Raw genomic sequence first — 27,881 nt, forward strand, 5'->3', positions numbered from 1 at the left:
GAAAGTAACATTCATTAGTTGAAATTTAAATAATGACTTTATTCGCAACGTACGGGACATTCATACAAAATTTGATAAACTTAGACCTAACGGTTTGTGTGTAGTTACTCTACAATATTTACAATTTATTTATAGTAAATTAAATTTGGTTGAAATGATTGCTGAATCGATAGCTACACTGCACTGTCCTTTAATGTTAAGATATTATTATAATATTTAATGGATCATTAATGTATAAGATAAACAGAATAGATGCTATGCGACTACCTTAATGTAGTCAGATGTGACACTCGTTCATCATTTGGAGATGAATACAAAGGGTATACAATTATATTAGAGAAATGAATACAAAATATTGTACGATTCTTGCCAACATGTATATTGTTAATAATAAATATTCTCGTTCATAACAAAAGCAATTCATTTAAAAAACGCAAATAATATCAAGCTAAACGTTTAACGACAGTATTATTACCGCTATTATTAATTGCACAACTTCGGTCTATATTTAAAAGCTTTTCTAAAAGCGAAACAAATTTTTGTGCCAAAATTTCGGGACAATCGGTATCTTTTTGACCATCGGTTACCGTCAAAGTTTCCATATACATTTTTTTATAAAGTTCAGCCTTATACTTTGGATCCTTTCCCGTTAGGAGCAATTTTATTAAAGTTTTCAATATAAATTGCAAGCGATTTTCGAACAGTAGCATGTGCTTAACGAACTCCGTTTCATTACTACTAATGCTTTGTGTTCCGTCTGAGGCGGTATTAAGATTAGTTAAAGCGTTGTCGAATATAGATTTTGACTCGAAGCAGGTTTCTAAAGCCATTTGGAAATGTTTGATTTTCTGTGAGGCGTGTGAAGAATCTAACGAACAAAAAAAACAGACATTTCATTAAGGCAAACTTTCAAACCCATTTAAAATAATCATTTCATACTTTCTGCTAAGAATTCTTGCAACGATATGCGCTCCAACTGTACCACCAAATAATCGCTTGTTTCTCTAAGTGCGTTCAAAGTATAAGCCGCTTTCTCATAATGATATCTGCATAACTGCAAAGTAGTTTTCGACAAAGTGCCCGTCTCAGCAAAGTTATTGCGCAACTGGCTATAGTGGAATGAAGCAATTCTGTATATGCGCAGATAGTTTTAGACATAATATGAAAATGGCCTTATTATTAGTAATTAACAAAAATTACCTCTTATGAATCAAACCGGAGCGATAAGTGTATAACACTTGTCTTGTTCCCTGGTGCTCAACATCGCAAAATTTTAACGATTTTTGCAAAAGATTCAATACTTCCTTTTCCAGATCGGCAATCATAGCCTGATGTGTTGGAAATATTCACAAAGTTGATTTTTAAATTATGAAAACATCTATAGACATGTAAGTGAATGCATAAATACTTTTTTCACAAACCTCATCTGCAGTACTAAAATCTTGCATTTGCTTCGCCAAAGTAAAAGTGGCGGTTGACATTTCCCAATTGACTAAGTCCCATAGTTCTGGGTTTGATTTACGTGATCCCAAAACATCGTGGGCCTTCTCATAATAGGCAAACGCTTCGTTGTAAAAAGTTTTTTGCTGTTGCACAAAACTAATGCTAAGGCAAAATCATTATATGGTAAACATAATTAAATAATCGTCTTTCTATACCTTTCGCTAGACAAGAAAAGATGCGCCCTAAAACGCATAAAACGCCCCATATTGCAATATAAGAATGCTAGATTAACATTATCATGCACCAAACTGAAAGCGTTTATGCCACGCATTAAGCTATCATAAGACTTCATGGCTAATTTTATATACATGCTGTCGGCAGAATCCATTTTGACTTTGGCTGGAGAGTTATGAACACTTTCGTGATCATCGAGGTCATTATTATTTTCTGCGTTAGCTTTGGCATATTCTTCCTGAGCCCAATACATATACTTCAAACCCAATTCGTTACGCACATTACCCAACCGTCTAAGTAGTTCATGTGATGTTTCCTTAGAATTCACTGAGTAATGAGAATCTTCCATTAATTTCAAGGCACGTTCATAACAAGTGCAACTGGAAACCATGAGATGTTCGAGATTTCGTTGTGGCTTTATGAGCTCACCTAAATCATCACCATCTGTGAAAGATCATCAAACAAATAAATTTAAACACATACATTTACATTTGCATTCGTGTTCCCATTACTATACCTTCTGATTCCTTTTCCAATTCTTCTAAAATATTCTCTTCAATGTCCAAAACGTCATAGTATTGCCTTAAATATTCGTCAATGTTATGCCAATTTTTAGCCATTTGAAAAAAATAATCGCCGGCCCGTCCCAGTAAGCAACTTTTCTGTGAAACTCTGGAACTCATGTATTTAAGTATGACCTCTTGACAACGACAGGACGTATAAATAGCTTTCAAGCTTGCACCAAATTTTTGATCCAAATAATTAAATTCAGCAAAAGTAGCATAAGCGAGACAAGCCTTTTCAAATAGCAATAATTTTAAGTGAACATTCCAGGAACCAAAGTGTTGCGAATTGAAATTTTCTGCAACTTGTTTAGGATCTTGCAATTGTTTTATTAGTAACGGAGGCTCATGACAAGGTTTTATTTCTTTAGTATTTGCCTTCTTGGATTTAAACTTTTTTCTTCCATCATATATGGCCTGTATCTCTTCTTCCTGATCCGTATCCTCATTACTGGAAGCAGACATTTTCATTTGTTGAGTACTTATACTCTCATAAGGCAACGGTATTGGTTTAAATGGCTTGGCCATATTGGGATTTTGTTCTTCATGCAAGATTCTTTGTTTTTCTTCATCCTTAGCTCGCGTTTCGCTCTCCTTAATAAATTTCTCTTCGCTAGAATCGAAAAATTGTAAACAAGATAATCCCTGACTAACATGCTTCAAAGCCATTATACAACGTTCCTCAGTATCAGTGACCAAAGGCGCGGGCCGATGTTTCCCACTTTTGGGCAACTTCTCAAAATGAAATTCTTTCAAAGTCTCGCATATATTTTTGACGGCAACATTATGTTCTATACCTAGTTCCTGAAAACTAAAATACTCTTCATTTTCATCTGTGCTATTATAATCATCATCGTCTTCTTCATCGAATACCGATTGCAAATCAGAGTCAGTTTCATTGACTTCAAATTGTGGACTATTTGGATCTGTTCCCACCGGTATGTGCAAGTCCGACAATATGTAATGCGATGAAGTAACAATTTGCGGATATTTCTCTTTGGGTAAAAGCTTAATACAATTGTCTAAAAGAGCCCGTATATTACCTGCCGTTTTAGAGGAAATCTGAGTACAACGCTTTTTCATGTTACGAGCAACCGTATAGAGCAACATGCCGACAGGCACTGTGAAAGGGTTACCGTGTTTTTCGTCACATTCGTCGTTGGTTTGATTTTTACAGAGTGTAGTGAGATCATATAATTTAACTACATCATCATTACGTCCCTTAAACAACCAGTAAGTGTGTCCTTCTTTGGTAGCATTGGCTTTTAGAAAAGCCAAAATATTTTGTGCTACGTTGCGTATTACTTGTGGTGAGAACTGAGAGTTCTCTAAATAAGGCAAGTCTTCAGTTTTTATAATCTCGTATTTCTGTACGATGCCGTCGAGGTGATAGCACATAACCACCTCCGGTACATTGCACATAAGATTGTCGAGCCAGTAATCAATGCCAGTCAACACATTTATAGGCTTAGCCATATCCCTGAGACGTAAGCTGATGCACGGCCTATTTGGACCACCAAATATTGGCATGTCGGTGCCAATCAACATACGTATATCTTCAAATGTCCAGACCACATTACGTTGGAATACATGAGACGAGGCTGGATCGGGCACGTTCTCTTCGATCTTAGGTTCCGGTAGCACGGGTGCAGTTATGGACAAATTCTTGTCTTCGCAATATACACTTGCGTTGGCATCTTCATCATCAGTTTCATCACTATCTGATTGTTTAAGAGAATAATACAAGAATTTCGAAAGTAGATTTTTTGTTTGTATAGCCTCTCGCGATTTATCTTTTAGGCAAACAGTGTGAACTCCCTCCTCGTACGCTAATATTTGTTCTAATATAAATGTTCTCAACCACTTCCAGTCATCATCTTCTTTCCGTAGCAAATATTTTTGTATATCAAATTCATCCAATAGCAATGTATTACCGACTTTGTGAACAATCATACTAATTGCCCCTTTAGTAGTATACGGCAGTTTTAGTAACTTCTTGATATTCTCAGCATCGGCCACTACATCTACTTCACCAACGCAGTCCGGAAACATATGAGCCATACGAAAGCTTGCAAATCCAGGTGAGTGATACAAAGCCTGATGTAATCCATAGCTGTTATCTGCACTTGTCAACCAATTTGATGGAGGCAAATTTAAATTCGTGTTGCACTCTAAACGATTGAATTTTGCAGGCACTTGCACCTGAGAAAACTTCACCACCGCCTTTGATTTAACGGTTTCCTCCACTTCGTGGGGTTCCACATTCTGACATACTTCAATCTGAAAACACACATTAGTACAAAAACACTTTTTCTCTTTTTTTATATTTTACCTCATCAATGTTCTCCATTATTAAAAATTTTTCAACATTAAAAAGTTTTCTTGGAGACAATATAAATTATCTAATAATTCTTTTTATGCAATCTTTAAATAAAATTTCCAAATTTATTTATGAAAATATTAAGCAAATTGAAGGAGCAAGAGTACTGCCAGATGTAAAAAATCTGCCTTATTCAATATAATACCAAGAGTTTTTTCATAACGCATGATTGCTTCGATAAAAATATGAAAAATATATTTTTATGAAAATTTTTTCAACAGTTAGATGCACCACAGTTAAATGCACATTTTACTTTAGTGCCGTTAACCGTTTAGACTAACAACGTGGTTTGATTAGTGGCATTGGGCAGTTAGGATTTCATAGGTTTAGAGCATTCCGTAAGGCACTAGCTAAACCCTCTAAGCGAATGCTCCAAGGTCATTGAGCTACCTCGTCGATGCTAATTGTTGCTCTGATTTCCGTTGTAGGTTCTTATGCTTCCAATATTGTACTACGTTCGTTTTTCGTCATCCTTTTCAGATAATGGGGAAAATTACGTTTCCCGAGTTTGACTTTCTTTAATAAATTTACTATTTCAAAAATCCTATTGCTTTAATTAAGAAGTTATTATATTCAAATATTTTATATATTATATGGTTTGAAATTTTGGTTTATATTGCACGAAAAGCGAAAAACAAGACTACGATTTAAATACAGTTTATCAAATTATTTTATTAGAGTGTATTGTTTTAAAAGACTGAGCGATTTTCAACAAATAGTGACCTTCGAAGATGCCATAAAATTTATGTAGTTTACGAGGGTTAACAAAACAATTTATGCCTAGGAGCAATGTTATGACTTTCCAAGGTACGATTACGATTCCAAAAGCACCCTCTAAAAATTATCTTTCTCTTGAAAGACGAGCATTGAAGTTTTGTTTCTCTTCAGGAAACGTTTTCAAAAAGTTATTATCTAATGGAAAAAGAATATAGTGTTCAGTTTGACGAAAAAACAATGCTAAAATCCAACATCCACAGTTGTAAAAGCGTAATTTATATATTGTATGTTGTAATAACTCGTTGAACATCGCAGGTTAAAACAAATAGTACTATCCAATATCTTTTTCGTACATCTGAGCAATCCCTTTCCTGTTTTATTTAACATGATCATGATAAATATATTTTCCGTTAACTCTTTACTTCACTAACCATTCAAAAATCTTCTTCTTCTACGACAACAGATCATTTACTGTGTAAAAATAAGTTCAATTTCGACACGACGTTTCATGTTTGAACTTTAATAGCTTGGTGATTCACTACGTTGTGCAAGAAAAGAATCTTTCTCTGGACCTTAGTAAAATTAAAGATTAGTTTTGATATATTTTCTTTGTATACCTTTATTTAATATCATTCAAACCAAACTTTCATTATATTTTGCGTTTTTTTTCTATAGTTACTCCTTCTTATTAATATTCTTTTCAATTGTAACATTTTCATGTATTGAATGCATTATTCTTGATTTCTACATTCTTATTTCTTAACCCATATGTTTACATTATATCGATTTCTTTTATTTTGACTTATCAAGTAATATGGTAACGCAAGCAAGCGCCGCTTTTATTATAAACGGAAGCTTTGATTTTTGTTATACTGTTATATAATTATCTAACGACATATCATTAGTCGCAGGTTGACAAATGCTCATAGGTGAAAGAACGCCATCTCTTCGAAACCATTTCAATGACTTCCCTATACCCAAATTGGTAACTACTATTCGTTATCGACAATGTTACCACATGCCCACATTGACATTATTAGTTATTGGTAATTAAGCTTCTATTATTTACAAAAAAAACTATATGAACGAATGATTTGAAAATTGGTCGAAACTCATCAATTTATATCTCTGAGTCTTTGAAGCTTTGTTTAATAATGGAGTTATGAGATTTAATCGAGTTTGAAATGTTTTTCTTTTTATATATTTTATTATTAGGTAATTTTTTTATCTGCATGCATTTTTTTAAAATTCATTTTGTTTTCTTTCTTGCCCTTATTGTATTGCTCGGTAAAAAATTCATTCAATCCGTGCACATATTCAGTTAAATATTGAAAAAATCCGGAAGTGGAAAACTTAAAGAAAAATATAATCATATTCCTCTCGCATTTTCTTCCGTTTAAATATGTTCTTAAATTTTTAATCTACAAAACAAAAACTAATATTTTTATTATCTCGCATATTCTTTTATAAAAATTAAAAATAATTAATGTTGACCTATAGTATATTTAATTATAATTCTGCTATTAAATAAAAAGAACAGTAATTACCCTTTCATTTCTTCTAAAGCTATGACGCATCAATCTTTTTCTTGTTTAGCATTTAACTACATCTTCATGGATTTGTATATAAAAAGAGAATAGATCTACATTGGGCAACACTGAAAAAAGAAACATGGTAAATTTGTATTGAAGATACATAGTTTCAATTACAGGTTATCCGACTTGCATAAGTCATGTAAAAACAAATATTTAACTTTTTTCTTTTAGATCCATCGTTGCTACTATATCTTCATATTATGAATGCAGCTCTTGATATTGATTGAAAACAAAAAGTATCCCCACTTTTAGAAGAAAGAATTTTATTGAAAATTTTCGTCCCCATTTATGATCAAATCTTTTTTATTCTTCTGGCAATATTGAATGACGCGTACGAATTTATATCAAAAGGGGTTAATTTCTCATCTACGCCATTACAAGTGAAATAAAGTTACTTAGATTTGTATGAAAAGGGAAATTTAGTCGACAGATATTTTTTTCAAAGTTTATCGAAAAAATTGTGTTTAACAACATGGATATACACTCCATTTGTCGTATATGCCTGGAATTTTTACAAAATGGAAACGCCTACGACTTGTTTATGATACCCGGGTTGGCGAAAAAATTGTGTATGTGTACCTCGTTGTCAGTGGAACCACAAGATGGTTTCCCTAAAAACATCTGTGGGGTATGCTACACCCGACTTAATGACATGGCCGAGTTTCAGAAGTTATGTGCAGACTCCGTGCAAAAATTCCAGGACATGATTGCTACTAACGCCTTTAATTGTCCACCTTTGGATGCTATTGATATGCTAGAAGCACCAGCTGCCATGCAATTGGATCCGGCCGCTGTTAATGATCCGGAAGAAGATCGCTCTGACTTTGACCCTTTGCTCACCAATCATAAAATGGAATTGATTGAAAACGAGGAGGATGTGTTTAAAATGTTAGAGCATGTAGAAAAGGATGTAGAAGAAGTTGAAACCAAGGTTGAAAAATTGGATGAATTTCCTGAAGAAAGTGAAAAATCTAGCGAGGAAGAGGAGGAAGAGGATAAAGAAAGTGATGAAGACTTTCAAGCTCCAGAAGAAGAGAGTGAGAGTGATGACGATAAACCGTTGGCAAGACGTTTGCGTAACATCAAAAAAGAGATGAGCAACACGGACCCGAAAGTGAAGCCAAAGCGTAAACGTATACCGGCTGCCGAGCGACATCTGCACCGCATAATTGAATGCCACATATGCCATCAAAAGTTTAAAAAGACTAGAAATTACGAGGAACATATGAAACATCACAATGATAAATTGCCATTCCAGTGCGAAGTGGAAGGCTGCAAACGTGGCTTTACCACTGCCTATGGTTTGCGTTTACATGTAGAACATTGTCATTCCGAGACTGTAGAGCACTTACCTTGTACTATTGAGGGATGTACGCAAACGTTCACTCGGCGCCGTACTCTCAATTGGCATTTAAAGAGGGTACATAAGATAGCTAAGGAAGATGTACCCCGTCATTATCCTTGTTCAGAGTGCGAGAAAGTATTCAAGTGCCCAATGGCTTTGAAAAAGCACATGTATAAGCATGATGGCAAGGAGCTTCCATTCCCTTGCAATATATGCGGAAAACGTTTCGTCATCAATAGTGCTCTCAAGGATCATCTGATGCGTCACGCAGGCATAAAAAATTATGTATGCCCATATTGCGGTGTAGGCAAAACAACACGTCAGGAATGGAACACTCATATGCAAACTCACAGCCAAGAGAAGAAATTCAAGTGTCCCCTATGCCCTCACGCATCTCACAATAAGAACAACTTACGTTTACATGTTCGTGTAGTTCATGAAAAAATTAAAGATTTTGCTTGCCAATACTGTGGCAAAACCTTTGGCAAATCGAACGCCTGCAAAATACACGAAATGACGCACACAGGTGAAAAACGTTGCGAATGCAAAGTATGTGGCAAAGCCTTCTTGTATCCTAAAGGTTTAACAAAACATTTAAAGACTCATGAAAAACGTGTTTTGCGGGCTATCGAAATCTATCGTAAACGTCAAGCTGAAGCTGGTACTTTGCCAAACGAGCAGGCAGGCGCTGATTTGCCCTCGTTGCCTGATCCAGCAGACAATACGCAGGAATCGCATCAAAAAGTAGCCGATGAAATTCTTAAGGTTTGTGCTGATTCAGTGAATGCTATACCCAAGGATCCCAGACGTGTGGAACGTGTAGATATGGCCGAATTAGCTGGTACAGCTGTAAATCCTATTCCACAAATAGCTTTGCCCTCATGGTCCCCACAAATTAATTTTATGATGAAAGAGGGCAAATATACTTGCCCCGATTGTGGCCAAGGCTTTAATGGCGCCGGTAATCTGCGTCGCCACCATAAGATCGTACATCAAGGCGTTAAAGACTTTGCTTGTCGCTTCTGCCACAAACGCTTTGCCAAGGCTCAAACATTAAAACATCATGAAATGACACATACTGGTGAAAAGCCGCACGCATGCAGTTTATGTGAAATGCGTTTCATACAGACAGTAGCTTTGAAACGTCATATGAAGGTGCATCAAAAATTGCCAAACCTTGTCCCATCCACTGTTATTTTGGCCAAGGAGGAATTAGCAATGCAAGAATTTGAAAGTCAAGAAGCCAAGCGCAAGGCCGAGATAGAACGTGAGGCGGCCGCAGAGGTAGCTCGGCGACAATTGGAAGCGATTACTGAACAAGAAGAAGATCTAAAGCGAAGACAAAAGGAGGCATTTGAGAATCTACCCAAGGCCATCCCTAAAGAACGTTTGCCACCGGGCGCAGATATAACGATTGCAACAAATTTGTTGCCAACAGATTTGGAAGAACTTGTTACCAAAAACATGAAAGCAGAAGACGATGACGCTATGCAACGTCAAGATCCTATGGCCGGCTATTAAAGCTTCTGACGAATTCTTTCGGAATTATGATGCCTGAACGAAGCAAAGCACTAAGTATTCTTTTAACTTGAATGTCGTTTGCAATCACTTACACTGTTTTCTCTCTTTCTCCATTTCTCCATACATAGGCATCAACAGTTTTTACATTTAATTTCAGTGCTTTTTTTTTTTGTCAATTTTTGTGCAGTAATGATTGCTAAATGTTAAAGAAAAATTTTATTATATTTTATCATTTGTTAATATACATATAAATTCTTTTCATAATGATTAATTTCTTCTTTATATCTGATATTATCATAAAAACTCTCGTGTAATGCTAAACAAAAAAAATATAGAAATTAAGTACGCGTTCGGCTATACTTACACACATACATATATGGCATACAAATTACTCAAATTCGATTCAATTATAAATGTAGTTTATTCGAAAAATGTACACATGGATGTTTTTACTACAATAAGAAAAAGTTCCAAGTAAGTTTTAAACTGCCAATAGGATATCAAATTTCAGAACATGCAAACGCAAGTGATATTGAAAGTCTTGACGTCCGGCATTTACGTTTATGATATCCCCCATCCTATCTCTTTTTCAAAGTAAATAAAAAAGAATTTTGTTTTTTTTTCTTTTCAAATTTTTCAATTTTTTTTTTTTGGATTTTACGTTTACTTGTTATTTTTATAATGATGAGACAATGATAATGAAAAAGGAATAGTATGTTGAGAGATGAAAGCCAGTATAACAAGCATTATGATGATGATCACAGGATGAGAAAAATGCAAGTATACGAACTCGTATACTTTATAAGAAAAAAATTAAATATATTCGCAAATCAAGGAAATATAACAAAATTCAGAAATTGGAAATGGTAATAGAAAAAAGAGCCAAAATGTACAGCGAAGTCTGTGGTTGAAAAGTTCCAAAAGCGATCGCCAAACAGACTTAGGGGGCTTCTGGTGTTTTTAGGTTGTACTTGGATTTAATATTATTTAATTCTTCCTGCTTTTTGTCAATATCCAAGCGCTTGAAGGCTTTATTTGATTGGTAGTACAAGACAACCAAATACCGATTGCAAACATTAAAACCAGATAAGTGGTCACAAGCATTTTTCGCGTCAAAGATATCTTCGTAGACAACAAAGGCTGTACCACGTGTCTCCGGTGTATTGCCACTATACAATATAAAAAAAGAGAGAAATGAATGAAAAACTATTTTCATTAAATCATATCAATTATAATTACACTTACACCCTTATTTGTCTGATTGCACCGAATTTTCCAAATATATCGTACATTTCATCAGATGTGATCTTATAAGGTAAATTGCGCACATATAATAGCCGATTCACTTCAGGAGGCAAACGAATCTGTGTTATTATTATTAAAAAAGCAATTTGCACTCTAACTGAAAATCTTTATCTATATATACATATATATATATATATATAATTTTACTTACATTATTGCGTTTATTCATTTTCTATCGTCCGACTAAAAAAGTGCTTGTTTCCTTTTTTTAATGAAATGGAGCGAGCCCTCAGAGTGATGTGTTATTCCTTTCTTAGCTACTGAAAGACTGCTGATGATTAGTTTATTGTTAGTTTTAATGCGTTGTTTTCCTTTGTTTGCTAAAATTGTATTTAATATCCTTTGTCCTTTTGTTTGTCTCCGCAAATAGCTTCTTTTATTACCCTTCACACAATGTTGCCAGAAATAAAAAAAGAAAGAGGATATTTTTATTTCTTAATGTCAAACTACCACCAGTTATTTCACTTTTAAAATGGCTGCGACTTTTGTCTTACACTTCAGGGTCGCACACAATGAAGCGGCAGAATGAAGCTTCGTTACATTTTCAACCCCACACAGAATATATGTAATTTATAAATTTTTCAACAAATGGAGGGTAGATAAATTTACTACGTAAATATTTACTATTTAAATGCATATATATACATATATATATACATAAACAATTCTAAATAAATATTATATACATAATTAATTAATTTATAACATTTATACATTCAATATCTGCCCCAGACATGGGAATATAAGCGAAGCTTCACTATGTCATCCCCTTAGCCGGGGTAAGACAAATCATATGGGTTTGTGTTAAACAAAAACAAATATAAATTAAAAAGAAAATAAATTATATTTCTAATTTGTGTGTATTTTGTAATAATTGTAATATAAAAAAAAAAAAAAAAAAAAAAAAAAAAAAAAAAAAAAAAAAAAAAATAAATGAAAAACAAGCAATTTAAAATGTATTTTTTAAATGAAACCGTTTTAGCGATTCTTCTGGTGTGTTCAATTGCTTTAAATTAAATTCGCCATAAGACGAATTACTTAATACCCACCAATAAGTGATGTTTGATTTTCGATAAAAAATCACAGCATTTCTACACGGTTCAATATTGTATCCTACGTTTTATAAATTTAATAGAACATTTTTTTACGACGTGGGCTTTAAACTTTGCAATTAATTGCGTAAACTAAAAATATATATATCGACATACTCTGCTTTATTTATAAAACATTTTTGGTAACATTAAGGTTGATATTCATAATGAAAATTTAAAAACCAATATTTAAATTCTGGACCCTTCGACAATTGTATGATTTATCTTGTTTGGTGATCTGTCTTAACCCAATCAGAGTGACATGGAATATTTGAGAACATATATAGGCTAATGGTTAAGGTCGTATTCACGAATTCGCGATGGGTAACCATGGCTAAATCGATCTCCGTGTATTCTATACGCAAATAGAGAGTGACAGAGAGAGGGAGAGAAAGCCACTTGCGTTCAAATCTTGCGTTCAAATGCAAAAACCGAATGGCTTATTAAAGTATGCATTTAAAGTTTTAGTGGTCGAGGAATGTTTCGAGAACAAAATTTTAGAATATATAATCGACAATTACTTTTTTGGCTGCCTGATATAGCAGTCTTAAATGACGCTTGAAAGATGGAAGAAACTGTGGAGGATCAATTGCCAGCACACTTTGTGCTCATTTGTATACTTATCCTGAGGTGAACTGATTGAGATTGTTCTTTTAAGAATAATTAAATGCTTTTGTTAAATATTGGAAATAAATTTCAAATCGATATTTGATATAGGTTGTAAGCAATTAAAAGATATATATCGTCTATGTGTTATTTTATAGTGATTTTCTCTCAGATGTAGTTCGCAATTATTCCTCCGAACACATATTTCGCTGGGTTATCTTCATTCTTGCCACTCATTCAGCAAAAACCTCTGGCAAACGACATTCGCTGATTCCAGATACCAGACTAAGCTTGAACACTTAATACCCAAACATTGGCAATAATGCCCAATGAGATAGTAAATTATATAGGATCTCAAAAATATGCTAAAATTGAGCATTATAGAGCCAACGATAACTCAAGCTTCCATCCCTTATGTTGGAAGAAGTAAACATAACGAAAAACCAGAAAGGAATAAACAGAACTGGAGGGGTTATTACAAAAGCTTTCGAAATTCTCCGCAATAACACGTCGATCTCTTCAAAGCCATTTTCAAAGTTTTTCTCCTACAAGCTATTGAACTCGTTTAGCAAATCCCATCTAAATAAGATATCAAATATTCTAGGATTACGTCAGTAAAATTCCCCTCTAAACCTCGGGCAAATTGTAGTTTCGAGTAGTCACTCGCACTGACTGAGGATTTTGCTGTACATTGGATTTCTATGCAAAATTTACTGAAAGAGTAGGCAATATATATATAATAGCAATATATATTAACGTTATTGATCACTGTGCAGAGAGCCGCCATGATCATGTATAGGTTAACGCGAATTTTGTCGACGAACAACAAATTTCTGTCTGTCCCTTGACTATACATGCTAAAACATTTGTCGGCCTATTTTTTGGATTCTACCCTACATGAGGATTCTTACAAAGATCGATCCTTTGTAGAGCAGAAAATCCTCAGTTTTAACATGTGGTCATTAAAAGTGACCCATCATAGTAACTTCATACAAAAATGAACTCTACAAAATTTGTATCATTCTGCTCTATGTAAGGATTAAACTTGTACTACATTAGGTTGCGTTTTGGGCCCGCTTCCCCAGAAATACGCACATAAAAAACATGCCTTTATAAAAACAAAATGTAATTTTTGTGTTCTATAGTAAAAATAAGAATTGTGTTAGACAATGTGGTGTAGGGTACTTAAATATTTATATATACTCTTACTTTTTAGATTTGGAGTACTAACCAATACTGTATCTATTTAATTTATTTCAATATTCAAACGAAAAGCCTCACCATTTTCGATAACTACAATATGCAGTTAGCTAAAATTTATTATTTAAAGAGAAAAAAGTTGGCGAAATTTTGTGAACTGCTTTCGATTGTTAGAAAATTTATAAAGTTAATAAATTAAATTGAACTCTCAAATATATAGTTGTGTTAACATACGCAACGTGTTTTTGAAAAAAAAAAGGAAAATTTTGTTGTTCTTCTTTTATTCAGTAATTTAACAACCGAAAGTTGGCTGAGATGTGTAGAAAGGCCAAAGCTGTTTTTTTAAGCCTTAGTAAAGTTAGGGTTAGTTTTGGTATATAATTATCATTCTTCTCTCATTCTAAATAATTTGGGATTTATCAAAATTATCAAAAACTTCATTATAAGATGTTGCCGAATTGTGGATATTGTGTTCTTATTTCAAAAAAGAAGGGGACCAAAAAGTTTTAAGATATCTATATCTTATTGGATCTTTGAGTTAACTAATTTGATGCAGCGATGATCAGTGACCGGAAGCGGCAGTAGTACTGTTTGGATTGATTTAGAATTTCGGAAATTGTAAAAGACAAATACATCAAATTATTTTGATTTCATTTCGTTACATCAAAATAAGCTTATAATTTTCACACGATTTATTTCTTTTTACTTATTTATAATTCAATACACAAGCCCTTCATGGGCCAAATTCATTTTCATACCACTCTCATATTAAATTTTTAATATACTTACCTTAATTTATGTTTGATTTAACTCGAACTTTTTATATAAATTGCTAACAATTTTCATGTACGCGTACTAAATATCTCGAATTTAGTATTACTATACTGATTCCTATACGATTGTACCAATTTCGTACTTATTCAGCACGTCCTCCGAAAACTGTTTTCTGGACGTAAGATACTCGATACAATCTTTCGCAATGAATCAGCTGCAATACTTTAGTGGGTATTTGTAATCATATTAACAAAAAAAAAAAAAAATTTATAATAATCAAAGCTGCATCTGCCGTAGCTGTCTTTTTTTTATTTAATTTGTATTCAATGAACACTGACACTGACAGTTCGTAAATAACAGTACAGTGCTGCCAACTTAGATAACATAGTAAAAAAACATTTCTCGTGTCAATTTGTTTGGATTTCTTGTGATTTTTCTTCCTATTATTTATTAAAATTAATCTTTCATATTCTTAAATTTGTATAGGTTTTTCACAACGAAGAATTTCTTCAATGTCAAGTGTTAATGAAAATAATTATAATTATAAATAAATGATAATAAGAATCGTGTAAAAACGACGTGTATGTGTGCACATATGTATATAAAGGTGTTTGTGCAAAGTACTGTTTTACATTATTGGATCCAAAATTTTAAATAATAAAATGTTCAAGCAAAAGTAATAAATAAAAAAAGACTTCTTCGAATTAATTTTATAGAACGATGATGGTTTTTGTTTGAAGAATAATTTCAATTGCTTCAATTGGACACAATGGAGAGAAGAGTCAAGCTGAAGGCTATAAATCCTCATATAACGTGTAAAATATGTGGTGGCTATTTTATTGATGCGACAACGGTAACGGAGTGTTTACATACCTGTAAGTTAATTATTAAAAAAACAAGGAAAAATTAAGCAGGCAGATAACAAAGTTAAATCTTTTAGTTTGTAAAAGTTGTTTGGTTAAACATTTAGAAGAAAAGAAAACCTGTCCTACCTGCGAAAATGTTATACATCAATCTCATCCCTTACAATATATCAGTTTTGATCGTACGATGCAAGATATTGTTTACAAATTAGTGCCAAATCTACAGGAAGGTGGGTAAAATAATTATAAACAAATAATTATTTAATATTTATAGCTTCTCCTCAAATTGCAGATGAAATGCGTCGAGAACGTGAGTTTTACAAGAGTCGTAATATGCCCTGCCCTAAAGATATGCCGCAAAACCATGACGATGATAATGATAAAGTTATGGAGGCACATGCCGAGTCCGATTTCCACAGACTGGATGAGCAGGTCAATGTGTGCCTAGAATGCATGAGTAACAATTTCAAAAACCTCCAAAGACGCTTCATCCGTTGTAGTTCTCAAGCAACGATTACGCACTTAAAAAAATTGGTAGCTAAAAAGATCCTCAACGGTATTGACAAATATAGAGAGGTAATTCTATAAAATTTCATTCTATTTAATTTTCCGCCAATTCACTTTCATATATCATTTAGATTGACATATTGTGCAATGAAGAATTATTGGGGAAGGATCACACCTTAAAATTTGTATATGTGACTCGTTGGCGTTTCAGAGATCCCCCATTACGTCTGCAGTTTCGTCCACGCGTGGAATTGTAATTTTTTTAAGTGATTAAGTTTACAAAATTTGATAAAACAAAATAGTTTTTCATGTAGTTATAAGAATCCTAGCAATTTGTACTTGTAAAGAAATAAAGTATAAATTATATTTTAATTTTACATAGTAGCTAAGCAATTAGTTAAACCTGAATATAATAACTTGTATTTTCTTTAGACACATACACCCTTATCACAATTTTTCTAATATTCCCATCTCTACCTGTTAATATTGTACTAAGATTTAAAATCAAAATGTTTTTCATTTACTTTTAAGTTTTGTCAAGATTTCCCAAATATACTTATAATACATGTATTTTTCTTATTCATGCTTTTTTATTTTTTCTATGTATTAAGGTGAAATGTGAATAGGATTAAATTAATCTTATATTGTCATCATAAATGCAAAAAATTATAGCCATTTTATTGAATTTAGTTTAATTTAAACGTGAAAGGTATGTTTACTGTTTATGAATAGGTTGCCGGACTTTGTGTTCTTCTTTACTAATACTTGTGTATGGCAACACCAGTGTGTAAAAAGTTTTCCTTTTTTGTTTACAAAGCTCGCGTTTCTCAAAGTTTTCATTTTGTGCATTTTAATTTTATAATTTATAGTCAATATAATTTTGTTACACATGAATGCTGTTGTAGTTTTGTGCCATTTTTGTGAAATTCATGGTCCCGCTGCTATATTTTGCACACAAACTCTACGAGATACCAAAATAGATGATTTGTGCTTAACCCGAAGCGAATGCTTCGCTAAAGCGAATGCTGCACAATGTCCTGCCTGCAATTCATTAGGCTTAATAAATGGTATGTGCAGTAAAGACGTTGATTCTGGAGCGACGTTTTTAAGCACACAACAATCCCCTTTTCCCGAGGTCGAGACCCTAATTAAGCAGGCGGCAATACGCAGTTTAAGCTGCGAAATCAACTGTAACAAAGACGGGGGCTTTGTTTTTTTTGGGGATACCATTGGAGGCCATGTACTGAGCCATACATTTCATATGAGTGATATGCAGGTGGAAAATGAACAAATAACTTTAAGAAGTATACTTCTAGAACGGTTTTTATTTGTAGGCTCGTGGTTTTTATCAGCTGTTCTCAATTATAATTCTAATGAAAGATAAATACTTTCTTCTAAATATTAAACCTTTTTTATCTGAACGTTTGCGTAAAATTTCTTCGGAAATTCAAAATTGTGCCCAAAGTATACACAAAGAGGAAGAATCCAAAGGGTCATTCAGGCAAAGACGTTTGTCAGGATCTAAATTATCTCAAACTCCTAGATCACTGGTGGAATTGACCGGAGAAAAGAATATATATATTATATTACATGCCCACTTCTCTTGGTTGCTATTGTCTGGCTCAAAATTTCTAACAGAGCATATCACATTTGGAAATTTACCATGGCTACCGCCTCAAACCAGTAGTCATCCCCCACCAGAACGGCTAACGTATAACTTAAACATCTTGCCTATGATACAAAAATATGAAAATCTAGAACAGCCCGAAGTGTTCTATTCCTTAAGACATATAAATAAGATTGTTGGGCGCAGGGAGTTTCCAGCATTGTGTTATTGCGCGTTAATTGGAATTAAGGTCAGTCTATTAATTACTGATTTATCCACTACTAAAATTCCTTACTGTCATAGATTATTGTACGCGGTGATCCCGTTAAAACTTTTCCCTTTATGATGTGCCTGAAGAAGCTGTTACCAGAAGCCATGCATAATCTAATCAGAGTTGATGCCCAACATCAGCATTCTATAGACGCAGGATATAAAATTATCTCCATAGCCGACGAGATTGCTGCGCCCATGCCAAATTCCACTGCATATCGTATAGATTTCTTAGATGAGCCAATAAAAACTAATCAAGTGTGCATCAAATGGCTTGGCTCCATACCAGCAAAATGTAAGCAGCTATATCAACTTTCATAAGTTTCGGCTTAATTAGGTTTCCTTCATTTAGGGCCGGATTTACTTGTTAAATTAGTGAAAGCTGTCGAAGAAACCAGTTTCACAGAACTGGTACTAAACAGACGTACAAAAGCTCTAGTAGAAGAGTGGAAAAAGTAGAAATTTTTGGTATCCCTCTACCGTACTTCTAATCAAATAATTTCTTTACAGTAAAGTGATTTGTCTCAGCCACGCAAAAAATACTAACGCTCAAGTCAAACTGAAGAAAGTGCTGGGTGTGCAAATCCAAGATCACGCGCTTATAAACTACTGGAGTATTTACTTAAAATAGAACTTGTATAAATCATATGCGAAATATAGTCGATTCTTCAGTAGAACACAATCTAACAACGTTTTTTAATAGTTTTTATTATTTTGGATAGTAAACCTTCCTTGCTATTTTAAAAACTCAGAAAGTTATGGGAACACTAAGCTAAAAACACTTATTTTTTGTAACCGCAGCTAGAACGGCGACCGCGAGCACGTTCAAATTTACGTCCTTTAGAGCGTACATAAGGACGTGTATGAGAATGCGGTACACCGGGCGCTTTACCAAAGTGTTTACATGCTGTACGAGCCGTACGTCTACCTTGCAGTAAGAGGCAATTCTTGCCGGTTGGGGATTTAAGTGCTAACTGATCAAAAGTGATTACTTGACCCCCAGCCTTTAAAATACGTTCGCGAGCAGTTTGCGTAACATGCAAGGCACACAATGTCATTTTTGGTACTTTCAGTATACGCGCGTCATCAGTTACTGTGCCAACAACGACTACAGTTGATTGGGGCTGCTTGGCCACTTTAAAGAAACGGGCCACACGCTGTAGAGACATGGGTGGCCGATTAGTTCTGCTCATGAATAATCGTTTCAATACAATGCGATTAAACTTTTTGTTGGTTCGACGCTGAAGAAAACGGTACAGCTGTGAAAACAAAAAGTTTACTACATATCTTCTAAAAACAAATTTCATTGCGTTGCGCACTTTCAATACTCACCTTCACCAACAAACGTAAGTAAACATCCTGGGATTTCGGTTCTGTTCTTCGAACCTTGCGATCGTATTTGTGGCAAATATCAATACCCTACAATAATTAAAACAAAAACACAAAAGTTGTATTTAACCATCTCCAACACATAATTCACTTCAACTTTTTTCCATTAAGATTATAGCTGCGCTCATAACATTTATGATGATTCAAATTCATTCAAAGTCATAAATTTTACTCGGGCAATCTTACCATTTCGCGACCGGAAAAGAAAGAAAGTTTTTAGTAACAATGTCAATCCGACAGATGAACGCCGATTTGGTAATCCGAAGTTGGTTGTAGTTTGTTCAATAAATTCATGCAGACATTATGTAGCGTTGCTATCATATCAATGTACGCGAAGTAGTCAAAACTAGTATTTCACAAAAATGTGAAAAAATATTTTATATTAAAACGTTCCACTAAATAAAAAAGCTAGGTTGCCAAATAGAATGGAAAGAATGTGATTATGAAAATGTATGAACAACGTTACACATCTTGTTGAAGTTAGTTTAAATCGGTAATTGAAATTGAGCATATGACTATAATTTATTTCTATATATAGATTAAACATATATTAAAAAAAAATCTCACAACCTGTAAACATATTCCTCGTGTATATACAATTTTATATTATACATTAAGTATAACTCTCTTTTCAATTATTTTTACCAAAGTTTTTCTAGTTGATGGATAGCACGTACTAATAAACATATCCCTTGTCTATAACCTACACAGTTTATCTACGCAGAATTAAAAATTATTTTTATCAAGGTTGCGACCAGACATTTTCAAACATATTCATAACTCATGGTAACTGGTAATGTCAAATATAGTCGGAAGACTTCGTCTAATAGCACTTAAAATTGAACAACTTTTCGTACGTACACAAAAATTTATATGAAATATTGCTTTATGGGCCTCTTTTAAGTATCTGTCGTTTGACTTAAATAAGATGACCAACATAATTTATATCGACATTAAAATATTTGGATCATTACATTCGTTAAAATGTTGTTCAAGTTTGGACTTGCTGTTAGATCACTCGCTAGTTTCGTTTTACAATCTGTCCTCGCAGATGGCACTAGAATAGGGTTTAGCGGATCAACCTGCTATTTAATCAAGAGCACTTTGGATCAAAACTGCTGATTAAATCTTTTTAACAGTTCAACAAACAAATGCAAAGCAGATAGTATGAGCCTATTATATCGTTTTGTTCCAGCTTGTTATTTTCACGTAAGAAAATCATTACCAAGCTAAATTATGCAGCGTTGTAATTTTATGAATTAGAAATAGAAGAAAGAATCACCAAACGTGTAATTTATATGGTGGAGGATTTTTTCCGTTCTGCTTAATTTATAAGCAAAAGTGAGCAGCGTTCCAAACGAACTGCTGTGGTTTAAAATTAATCAATTAAAACACAAACTTAAAATTAAAAACGGATTATACCCGATGATAATGCCATTAAAAGAACTTCCTGTTACGATGGTTCATATGTGTTGAAACTAGCACCCTGCAACAAATGTTTTGGGGAGAAAAGAACAAAAACAATCAAGCGGTCGATAAATAAATATTGAACACGTACTTTTCTTATGAAAAATACACCTCATTCTGCATATAACCACATATGTGCGAAAAAGGCTTAGAGTTTGTCGTTTTGAGAGTATACTAAGTCAAATATTATATTTCACCTTGTATGGTTGATTTAACAACTCGGTTTGTACAATATCAATACCTTTGATACATTTCGTGATATATAGAACTTGCTAGCTCTGTTTGAATCGAAAGAGGCATTTTTAACAAGGTATGTTTATTTATTCTCTCTTATATTCATACATAAGTTTTTATATATCTGATTTTAAACCAAACATTTTCAATCTTTCATATTCAAGTCCCGACTCGATACTAATATTTCTTTTTCTTCACTATTTTCATAAATAAAACCATGCCTGCAACAAGATTTCACAAAGATATTAGTTTCTTCCTTTGGAAATTTATGAAATTTTTACCTATGAATGTTACTATAACAAATGTTATCATCATCCACATCCAACACTTCCAAGCGTTACGAGAATGATCCTCCAGTTTCTCCGTTTCTTTATTCAAAGCTCCTATGTTACGATCTGCCATACCAGAGGAATGTGAAACCATTTCAGTATCTTTCTTGATAATTTGATTGGCAGTTACTGTTTGCTGCTTAAGATTTCTCGTTAAAGACAACATATGCTCTGTGATTTTTTTTTGATTCTCACGCATATATTTGACGGCTTCGCTTTGTTCACCGCTATCGTTCTGCAAAGGTTTACGTTTACGTACGCTTTCTTCCAACAATTCTCTACGCTCTTCAGCATATTGTTTCGTAGCCTGCAACTGACGTATTTCTCTTAAAGCGTCATCCCCCGATTCTGCAGCTGCTCCTCTTTGTCGAACAGCATGTAAATTGTTAGCTTGAGGTGAACTTTCTATATAATTAATTTTCGCCTTTAAATTGTCTAATCTTCGGTTATAAATTGGGACTTTCTCATTTCTAGAACAATTGGAAAAGAAATTTACACATATGCATATTTATAATTTTTTTAAACCCCAGTACATTTATTTACTCATCCATGTCGCTAAGTTCCTGTATCATTATATCCAAAGATTTTATGAACTTTCGTAACCGCCAATAATTGCTTTTGTCAGCAGCCAATTCCTCACAATCATTTAACAAAGTTCGTATATTTACGTTCAACTTTGCGGCCATTTTTGGTTTTTTATATTCTCATATTTCACATTCATCATAAAACATACACCACGTCACATAACTTCTTTTGACTTCTTGTAAATAAAAGTCTGCTTCTTCTTTGCCGTTATTATCAACCGTAGAATGATATCGTATTCAAGCGGTGTATTCCTAAATCCCATAAATATTATAAATCCCTATAAATGGTGTGTTTTGTGAGGACTTGTAACATACACATAAAGATCTCCGCCATTTTTTATTAAAAAATTTTTCATCGATTACGACAAATGTTTCTTGCTATTTGAAGAAAATATAAACCGTTTATCTGCGAATAAAAACTGACAACAATTGAAAATAAAAATTAATGAAAATAATAGCTTAAAGTTTATTATTGTGTTGTGGCTTAATTTCGCTTTTTATGATTTGAAATGTTCTTAAGGATTTGGTGAGTAATGATTGCTTAGAAATCGAAATCTGTCTCAACATATACATACAAAAAGCGTTGCGTGTCGCGTTCATCAGCAATGTGTATTTGAGGATTTTATTGATTTTTCATTGAAAATGAGGAAAAGATTCAAAATGCAAGTGTTATTTTATACATTCAAAGACGATTTGTAATTTATTAGATATTATATTTATTATTTCAAATATATTTGGCTTAAAAACACCAAGCGTTATGTTTAAAATTTTAAAGAGCACAACACAACAACAATTAATGAAACAAACTGCCTAATTTTCGGTACCATTTTGTTAAATAAAAAAAAGATACTCTTAAATTTGACTAACCCGATCGCACACTAAAAGGCTTAACGATATATGGTTCTATGTGCGCTAAGTATTTGTAAACATTAAATAAGAAATGCTTGGTTTTACAATACATGAATTTTTGCAAGGTCGCATTTTTAGTTGTTAGAACGGATTTGCAAGTTAATCGAAAATTCAACAAGTTGTATTGAATTAGTTACATTTTATAAAGTAAGCAGAAAAAGTGCTAAAATATTTTTTCATTTGTCACAACTTAGTCCCGTTAATGTTTGTTAAACGTTTTTGATAGGCATCGTTTATTTGAAATTTTAATACGCATGGCTATAACATATATATGGTCTACTGAACTGTGAAAGATTATTTTCCATTAATATTAGATGTGTTCTACTACATGTCCTTGTGATAAAAATGCTGGTCACTTCTTCTACGCATATATTGAATTCAGCATGCCATTAAATACAAACCAACCGGCAAAAATATATACCTTAATATGGAAAGATTCTGTTGTCTAGTTGAAGAGAAGTGAGTACGAAATTTTTACTTTGAAAGCATTAACGAAAAAATATGAAAGCAAAAAGTTTAACGTGTAAAACCACTATAGTGGGCCATGGCCCACCATTAAGTATCCTACACCACTTCACTTAAAACAATTGGTCATATATATGTAACGACTTTTCAAGATAAGGTTAATATGGGGAGTGATTGTAAATGTGATCCGACCAATCGAACCTTTCATTTTAAATAACGTTCGCTCTTAATGGTGTACCAAATTTCATCGCAATATCTTAAAAATTGCGACTTGTGGGTGACGGACAGACAAGCTTATAATTACGTTCTTAATTGATCGGTATATATATCGGTGCACCTATTTTAAGTCCTCCTGTGTGTGCCATGCATCCGCACAAACTTAATGTACATTTTTGCCGTGCTGAATGTGGTGTAGGGTATAAAAAGTATAAGTAACAAAGTAATAAGCTTAGAAAAACTTGTTGATTTCTTATATTTCATAACGTTAAATGCACTGGGCAAAATGCACTTATGATTCTGAATTTTGTTAAATATAATAAGAGGAGTATAATGAATTGCAAGCACGGTTTTTTCAGATTTACATGCACAAAGAAAAGAAAAAGGAAATTGTATTCGCCTTCGGGCGGACACTGGATATTACTGCTGCAGAAAATATTTAAAAATCGACACGTCTTCTTATTAATTGTGAACTTGTTAGTCGGCTGGTCGTGGCTCTGGACTTCACGGGATTTGTAGAGACCTGTTAAGTAGATCATCAGTGGGCAAATTACGTTCTTTTTCAAAACTGAAATATGGACTTGATTTGGAAATGCTTCATCAAATTCATCTCAATTTTTCCGGTTAAAAGTTTCTAACAGGAGGAGTACATCATTAGATAGATTCTAAAATTTCACGCCGATATAAAATATATATAAATTGCGAGAGAGAGAGAGAGAAGTGGGCAATGATTGCTGGAGATGCAATACCCTTAAGTAGTAGGAATCAAAGTTGTCAAAGTCGCTACGAACACAATACATTGTAACATATTCGCATGTACTACCTACCGTCTTCCGTATGTAAACAGTTAACCCTTCATTTGTATTGCTTGTTTTTTTTTAATATTACATTTGGAATTGTTCGTATTTCAATGTGGCGCTCGTTGCGATAATCTACTCATTTATTTAATTTCTTTTTTATGTTATTTTATTTGTGTTGTGCAAGGAATACATGTCGGTTTTTGATGCCTTAGGTTTGCAATAGGAAAAAATAAAGTACATTGGTACGGAAAAACGTAGAAAATTGCGAAGAAGAACAGATCCATTACGCTTTGCTAAATTTTGGAATGTATTCACAACTACAATGTATATGCCAAAGACGAAGGGACATGGAAACCAATTCGGTACTGAATGTCAACTAAGAAGATCTTTACCTTACGGTATATCTAATATGCGCACGGCATATACATTAACATGTCTCAGGACTTCTATGACCGGTGATTCGCGGATCCTTTATTGAAGGAAAGCAGTACCTAATGTAAAGTAGGACCCATATAACATATTTAATTCTAAGCCCTGTTGTCAAACTCATTCAATCGTTTTCAGCAAGGTTTATACCTTGCTCGCAAAAGGCTAAAAAATAAATGTATTTTCGCATAAATTTTTATTATCTGCAACATGATCTCTACATGAATCGAGCTTTGATTGTTATGGGCGGCACATATGATTTTCAATAAAGTCAAGTTTCTGTTAAGGTGAGATAATATGTTCCATCTTGTTAAAAAAAGAGTTGTTGAACGACGTCTGTCCGATGTTAACAAATATCTAATAGTAAATAATTGCAATAATCATTCTCTGATTTTATTATATACCATGCAACACCTATGGTAAAAGGGTATAATAAGTTTATGCGAACGTATGCAATACTCAGAAGGGCCTTGCTTATTATACAGATCGATTTAGAATTATTTGCAGAATCATTTTTTAATTCGATCTAAACTTGTCTGTCCGTCTTGTTTTCTTGGACTTAACTTGCAAGCCGCATTTTTTGAAATATTTTCATGAAATTTGATGCACTGACAGGTTTTGGCCCAATGAATCAATGGTATTGAAAATAGTTCGGATCGGACAAATTTCTCTACCACTTCCCACTTATACGAATAACCGTAGAGTGGTGTACGGTATTTAATGATGTGCTGCGTACCACTATTAAGTTTTTACAAAACATATTTCTCAACTTAGATAAAATTCTTTCTTATTCTCTCTCAAGCGACAATAGCAATGTTGAAATTTAGGAAACTGGATTTGGAAACACAATATTGAATATTATCAAGATGTAGAAATTAAAAAAGTTGACCAGTAATTACTAAAAAGTGAAAAAAATATTTTGATTTATTTAATTTTTTTGATTTTAACTCTTAATATGCATAGCGATGTAAATATACGTCGTGTGTTCGTTTAAAATCTCATATCTCCTCCTTATAAAGGAAACTTTGCATAGTGTTTTTTTTTAACCGTTAAATGCATATTGTTGTCAATTTTATCGTATTTTTAATATTGTTTATTTTAACGTTTTTAATCAAATTAATTTTAAAATTAAGTGGAACTGGAATGTAAACAATTGGCAACAATATGGCAATTAAGGGCTAAACATTTTTCATACGTATTACTGCTTCAATACCACAAACATCAACATCGATTAGCAATTCGGTCCTGTATTGTCGATATCATAATTTGTAATTTGAAAAATTTGTGACAGATTTGATATCGCCGCATATTATATCGATGCGTGATTGTGATATTGCCTTCTACATTTGAGTACCTTTTGTCCTGTCCATGAACTTCTGATAAGTTTATCATTCGCTGCTAAAACGTAAGTGTTCTTATTGAGATTTTTAGTTGGTATGCCAATAAATTTCCGGGGTTTTTTTTTTTTTTTTTTTTTTTTTTTGAGAGAGAGAGAGAGAGAGAGAGAAAATCGCAAGCAGCCAGCCTTGCCGCATAAAGCGAGGAAAGTAGCAGGTCCAAATTCACGGACCCTCTACATGTTGCAATGTCACGCATTCCTATCTCGCATAGTATTGGCCTATTGTGCATGGTGCATGCTTTAAATTGATCACTTGTTGTTGTTACCAAGCGCTCATAGTACAAGATCCCTTTCTAATCCCAGCAAACGCAAAGCAACGTATACTTCCCGAAGTGATTTGGCCGTGTCGTCGGCGTAGATGCTTGCTTTTTTTTGCAAAGGCAAAATTTTGAAAGTGATTCTCTGATTTCTCATGTGCCTCTCAGTCAACTCATGGCGTCATGGCATGTTTGCAAATACATTGGCGAATCATCATTGATGTTTTTGAGAGTTGTATTTGTGTTTCTGCATCCTCGTTATTCAGCAATAGAACTTATAGATCGACGTCGTCCTTAATTGTTTTTGGTCTTCCGGAGTGTTCCTTATCCTCAGTATCGAAATCATCGCTCTTGAAGCGTCGTTTTAAACACTGAACTTACATCTTTATAGGCAGTAACTTCCAGCTGTATGTTCGCCCTAGGCCTCCTTAAGCGAAAAGAAGCAAGACTTTCCGCAAACGCTAATTATTTGGCACCAAAAATTCCACATTTTCGTTTTTGGAGAGACTACTTTTGTGTTGCCATATTTGTTGACGTGACGGCTAATTATTGTTGTCAGTTGTCCAAGCTATAAAATAACATAACTTCGGACCAGTTTGTCCATTATATGCGCTATTATCGCCGCATATTATATCCGAACGCCGAAAATCTATTAATATCGGGCTGGCTGGACGTGCTGGGAGTTCGACCAAAGCTTCAACGTTGCTTGCCTAATACTTATTGCTTAAAAAGCAATAAATAACTAGCCATTAGACAGACGCATTGCTTGATAAGAACTAGCCGGCATTTAGATTATACTTTTTGTACTGATTATATCTCGAGAAACTCGAAATTAGAACGATGCATAACTGATCTTGTACAAAGGTGGAAATATACCAATGTGTTGGGTCGATAGTTGCAGACAGCTTAAAAGGGAAGTCGTTGATGTTCTCGTTATGGTCTCCTCTTGTTTGGTAGCCGTTACAATGTGTCGCTTCAGCCGGTCTACTTAGGTTATTTCAAAGCTGTCTTATACATGATATGACTGCATAAGCAATGACATTGTGTTGTCACTTTATAAAAGAGACCGCTACACTGAAAAGATTATAGAAAGAATACAGATTACTGCGTTGTAAAAATATTCATTTACTTCAAATTCCAAAAAAGAATTTATGTATTAAAGCGGTTGCGTTAATCGATTGCGAATAAACTACAAGAAGCCAGCCTAAGAAGTGACATCAAAAGTGATCACAAAATAAGCGTATAATAAATGTATCGGAAGTGCGTCTTAATATAAGCTTTATTGTTCGATTTTTTCATATCAAGTTTTTTTAATATATTTATTTATTTACTATTTTCAGGTTAGCGCTATTTGTGCATTTAATAATCGTGTGCGTATATTTTAAA

The 27,881-nt window shown here is 33.5% G+C and overlaps 8 protein-coding genes across 12 annotated transcripts in view; 4 read left to right on the forward strand and 4 right to left on the reverse strand.

Annotated features, from left to right (window-relative positions):
• Positions 1 to 202: 202 nt before the first annotated feature.
• Positions 203 to 4,608, reverse strand: LOC119632094 (erythroid differentiation-related factor 1). 2 transcript variants are annotated; one of them, XM_038024821.1, is made up of 7 exons: positions 4,573 to 4,608; positions 2,195 to 4,520; positions 1,659 to 2,121; positions 1,422 to 1,599; positions 1,201 to 1,328; positions 940 to 1,130; positions 203 to 868 (listed from the first exon to the last, which is right to left on the reverse strand). In XM_038024821.1, the coding sequence occupies exons 1-7, from the start codon at positions 4,588 to 4,590 to the stop codon at positions 444 to 446; spliced, it is 3,729 nt and encodes a 1,242-aa protein (XP_037880749.1). In that variant the 5' UTR covers positions 4,591 to 4,608; the 3' UTR covers positions 203 to 443. The 2 variants fall into 2 exon arrangements, with proteins under 2 accessions (XP_037880749.1, XP_037880748.1); XM_038024820.1 differs by having other exon boundaries at positions 204 to 868; positions 1,422 to 1,605.
• Positions 4,609 to 7,229: 2,621 nt separating this feature from the next.
• On the forward strand, positions 7,230 to 9,965 carry LOC119631977 (zinc finger protein 14). Its single transcript, XM_038024627.1, has 2 exons — positions 7,230 to 9,852; positions 9,927 to 9,965. The coding sequence occupies exon 1, from the start codon at positions 7,405 to 7,407 to the stop codon at positions 9,796 to 9,798; it is 2,394 nt and encodes a 797-aa protein (XP_037880555.1). The 5' UTR covers positions 7,230 to 7,404; the 3' UTR covers positions 9,799 to 9,852; positions 9,927 to 9,965.
• A 521-nt stretch (positions 9,966 to 10,486) lies between these two features.
• On the reverse strand, positions 10,487 to 14,984 carry LOC119631337 (splicing factor 3B subunit 6). The gene is made up of 4 exons (XM_038023455.1): positions 14,790 to 14,984; positions 11,255 to 11,487; positions 11,044 to 11,162; positions 10,487 to 10,967 (listed from the first exon to the last, which is right to left on the reverse strand). The coding sequence occupies exons 2-4, from the start codon at positions 11,270 to 11,272 to the stop codon at positions 10,739 to 10,741; spliced, it is 366 nt and encodes a 121-aa protein (XP_037879383.1). The 5' UTR covers positions 11,273 to 11,487; positions 14,790 to 14,984; the 3' UTR covers positions 10,487 to 10,738.
• A 154-nt stretch (positions 14,985 to 15,138) lies between these two features.
• Positions 15,139 to 16,682, forward strand: LOC119631335 (polycomb group RING finger protein 3). Its single transcript, XM_038023454.1, has 4 exons — positions 15,139 to 15,649; positions 15,715 to 15,867; positions 15,930 to 16,213; positions 16,276 to 16,682. Exons 1-4 carry the CDS (start codon positions 15,544 to 15,546, stop codon positions 16,399 to 16,401), a joined length of 669 nt encoding a protein of 222 aa, XP_037879382.1. The 5' UTR covers positions 15,139 to 15,543; the 3' UTR covers positions 16,402 to 16,682.
• A 204-nt stretch (positions 16,683 to 16,886) lies between these two features.
• On the forward strand, positions 16,887 to 18,748 carry LOC119632235 (folliculin). Its single transcript, XM_038025042.1, has 5 exons — positions 16,887 to 17,420; positions 17,479 to 18,000; positions 18,054 to 18,315; positions 18,373 to 18,475; positions 18,531 to 18,748. The coding sequence occupies exons 1-5, from the start codon at positions 17,034 to 17,036 to the stop codon at positions 18,649 to 18,651; spliced, it is 1,395 nt and encodes a 464-aa protein (XP_037880970.1). The 5' UTR covers positions 16,887 to 17,033; the 3' UTR covers positions 18,652 to 18,748.
• LOC119632236 (60S ribosomal protein L18) lies at positions 18,709 to 19,706 on the reverse strand. The gene is made up of 3 exons (XM_038025043.1): positions 19,596 to 19,706; positions 19,353 to 19,439; positions 18,709 to 19,279 (listed from the first exon to the last, which is right to left on the reverse strand). The coding sequence occupies exons 1-3, from the start codon at positions 19,596 to 19,598 to the stop codon at positions 18,803 to 18,805; spliced, it is 567 nt and encodes a 188-aa protein (XP_037880971.1). The 5' UTR covers positions 19,599 to 19,706; the 3' UTR covers positions 18,709 to 18,802.
• A 1,009-nt stretch (positions 19,707 to 20,715) lies between these two features.
• LOC119632666 overlaps positions 20,716 to 27,881 on the forward strand; it is a 43,254-nt gene continuing 36,088 nt past the window's right edge. The window contains exon 1 of one of the 3 annotated variants that reach the window (XM_038025688.1): positions 20,716 to 21,186. The gene's annotated coding sequence lies outside the window, so the exon portion shown is untranslated. Of the gene's footprint in view, positions 21,187 to 22,400; positions 22,550 to 23,334; positions 23,392 to 27,881 lie in introns of those variants that run through there. The other 2 variants (XM_038025685.1, XM_038025689.1) reach the window with 2 other exon arrangements.
• LOC119632669 (vesicle transport protein USE1) lies at positions 21,230 to 22,222 on the reverse strand. 2 transcript variants are annotated; one of them, XM_038025694.1, is made up of 3 exons: positions 21,983 to 22,222; positions 21,392 to 21,909; positions 21,230 to 21,331 (listed from the first exon to the last, which is right to left on the reverse strand). In XM_038025694.1, the coding sequence occupies exons 1-3, from the start codon at positions 22,123 to 22,125 to the stop codon at positions 21,288 to 21,290; spliced, it is 705 nt and encodes a 234-aa protein (XP_037881622.1). In that variant the 5' UTR covers positions 22,126 to 22,222; the 3' UTR covers positions 21,230 to 21,287. The 2 variants fall into 2 exon arrangements, with proteins under 2 accessions (XP_037881622.1, XP_037881621.1); XM_038025693.1 differs by having other exon boundaries at positions 21,250 to 21,909.

Source organism: Glossina fuscipes, unplaced genomic scaffold (genome assembly GCF_014805625.2).
Source record: "Glossina fuscipes isolate IAEA_lab_2018 unplaced genomic scaffold, Yale_Gfus_2 1, whole genome shotgun sequence".
NCBI classification, from domain to species: Eukaryota; Metazoa; Arthropoda; class Insecta; order Diptera; family Glossinidae; genus Glossina; species Glossina fuscipes.

What these genes read in the sequence shown, in the direction of transcription:
- LOC119632094 (XM_038024820.1), bottom strand. An exon ending in ATTGGAAAAGGAATCAGAAG is followed by an intron (nt 2,122 to 2,194) that starts GTATAGTAATGG and finishes GATCTTTCACAG; the next exon opens with ATGGTGATGATTTAGGTGAG. An exon ending in ATTTTAGTACTGCAGATGAG is followed by an intron (nt 1,329 to 1,421) that starts GTTTGTGAAAAA and finishes CCAACACATCAG; the next exon opens with GCTATGATTGCCGATCTGGA.
- LOC119631977 (XM_038024627.1), top strand. Translation starts at nt 7,405, where the DNA reads ATGGATATACACTCCATTTGTCGTATATGCCTGGAATTTTTACAAAAT.
- LOC119631337 (XM_038023455.1), bottom strand. An exon ending in GCAATCAGACAAATAAGGGT is followed by an intron (nt 10,968 to 11,043) that starts GTAAGTGTAATT and finishes TATATTGTATAG; the next exon opens with TGGCAATACACCGGAGACAC.
- LOC119631335 (XM_038023454.1), top strand. Translation starts at nt 15,544, where the DNA reads ATGGAGAGAAGAGTCAAGCTGAAGGCTATAAATCCTCATATAACGTGT. An exon ending in AACGGAGTGTTTACATACCT is followed by an intron (nt 15,650 to 15,714) that starts GTAAGTTAATTA and finishes TAAATCTTTTAG; the next exon opens with TTTGTAAAAGTTGTTTGGTT. An exon ending in AGTGCCAAATCTACAGGAAG is followed by an intron (nt 15,868 to 15,929) that starts GTGGGTAAAATA and finishes CTCAAATTGCAG; the next exon opens with ATGAAATGCGTCGAGAACGT.
- LOC119632235 (XM_038025042.1), top strand. Translation starts at nt 17,034, where the DNA reads ATGAATGCTGTTGTAGTTTTGTGCCATTTTTGTGAAATTCATGGTCCC. An exon ending in GCGCGTTAATTGGAATTAAG is followed by an intron (nt 18,001 to 18,053) that starts GTCAGTCTATTA and finishes TTACTGTCATAG; the next exon opens with ATTATTGTACGCGGTGATCC. An exon ending in CTAGTAGAAGAGTGGAAAAA is followed by an intron (nt 18,476 to 18,530) that starts GTAGAAATTTTT and finishes ATTTCTTTACAG; the next exon opens with TAAAGTGATTTGTCTCAGCC.
- LOC119632236 (XM_038025043.1), bottom strand. An exon ending in ACTTACGTTTGTTGGTGAAG is followed by an intron (nt 19,280 to 19,352) that starts GTGAGTATTGAA and finishes TTGTTTTCACAG; the next exon opens with CTGTACCGTTTTCTTCAGCG.
- LOC119632669 (XM_038025693.1), bottom strand. Translation starts at nt 22,125, where the DNA reads ATGGCCGCAAAGTTGAACGTAAATATACGAACTTTGTTAAATGATTGT. An exon ending in GAACTTAGCGACATGGATGA is followed by an intron (nt 21,910 to 21,982) that starts GTAAATAAATGT and finishes CAATTGTTCTAG; the next exon opens with AAATGAGAAAGTCCCAATTT.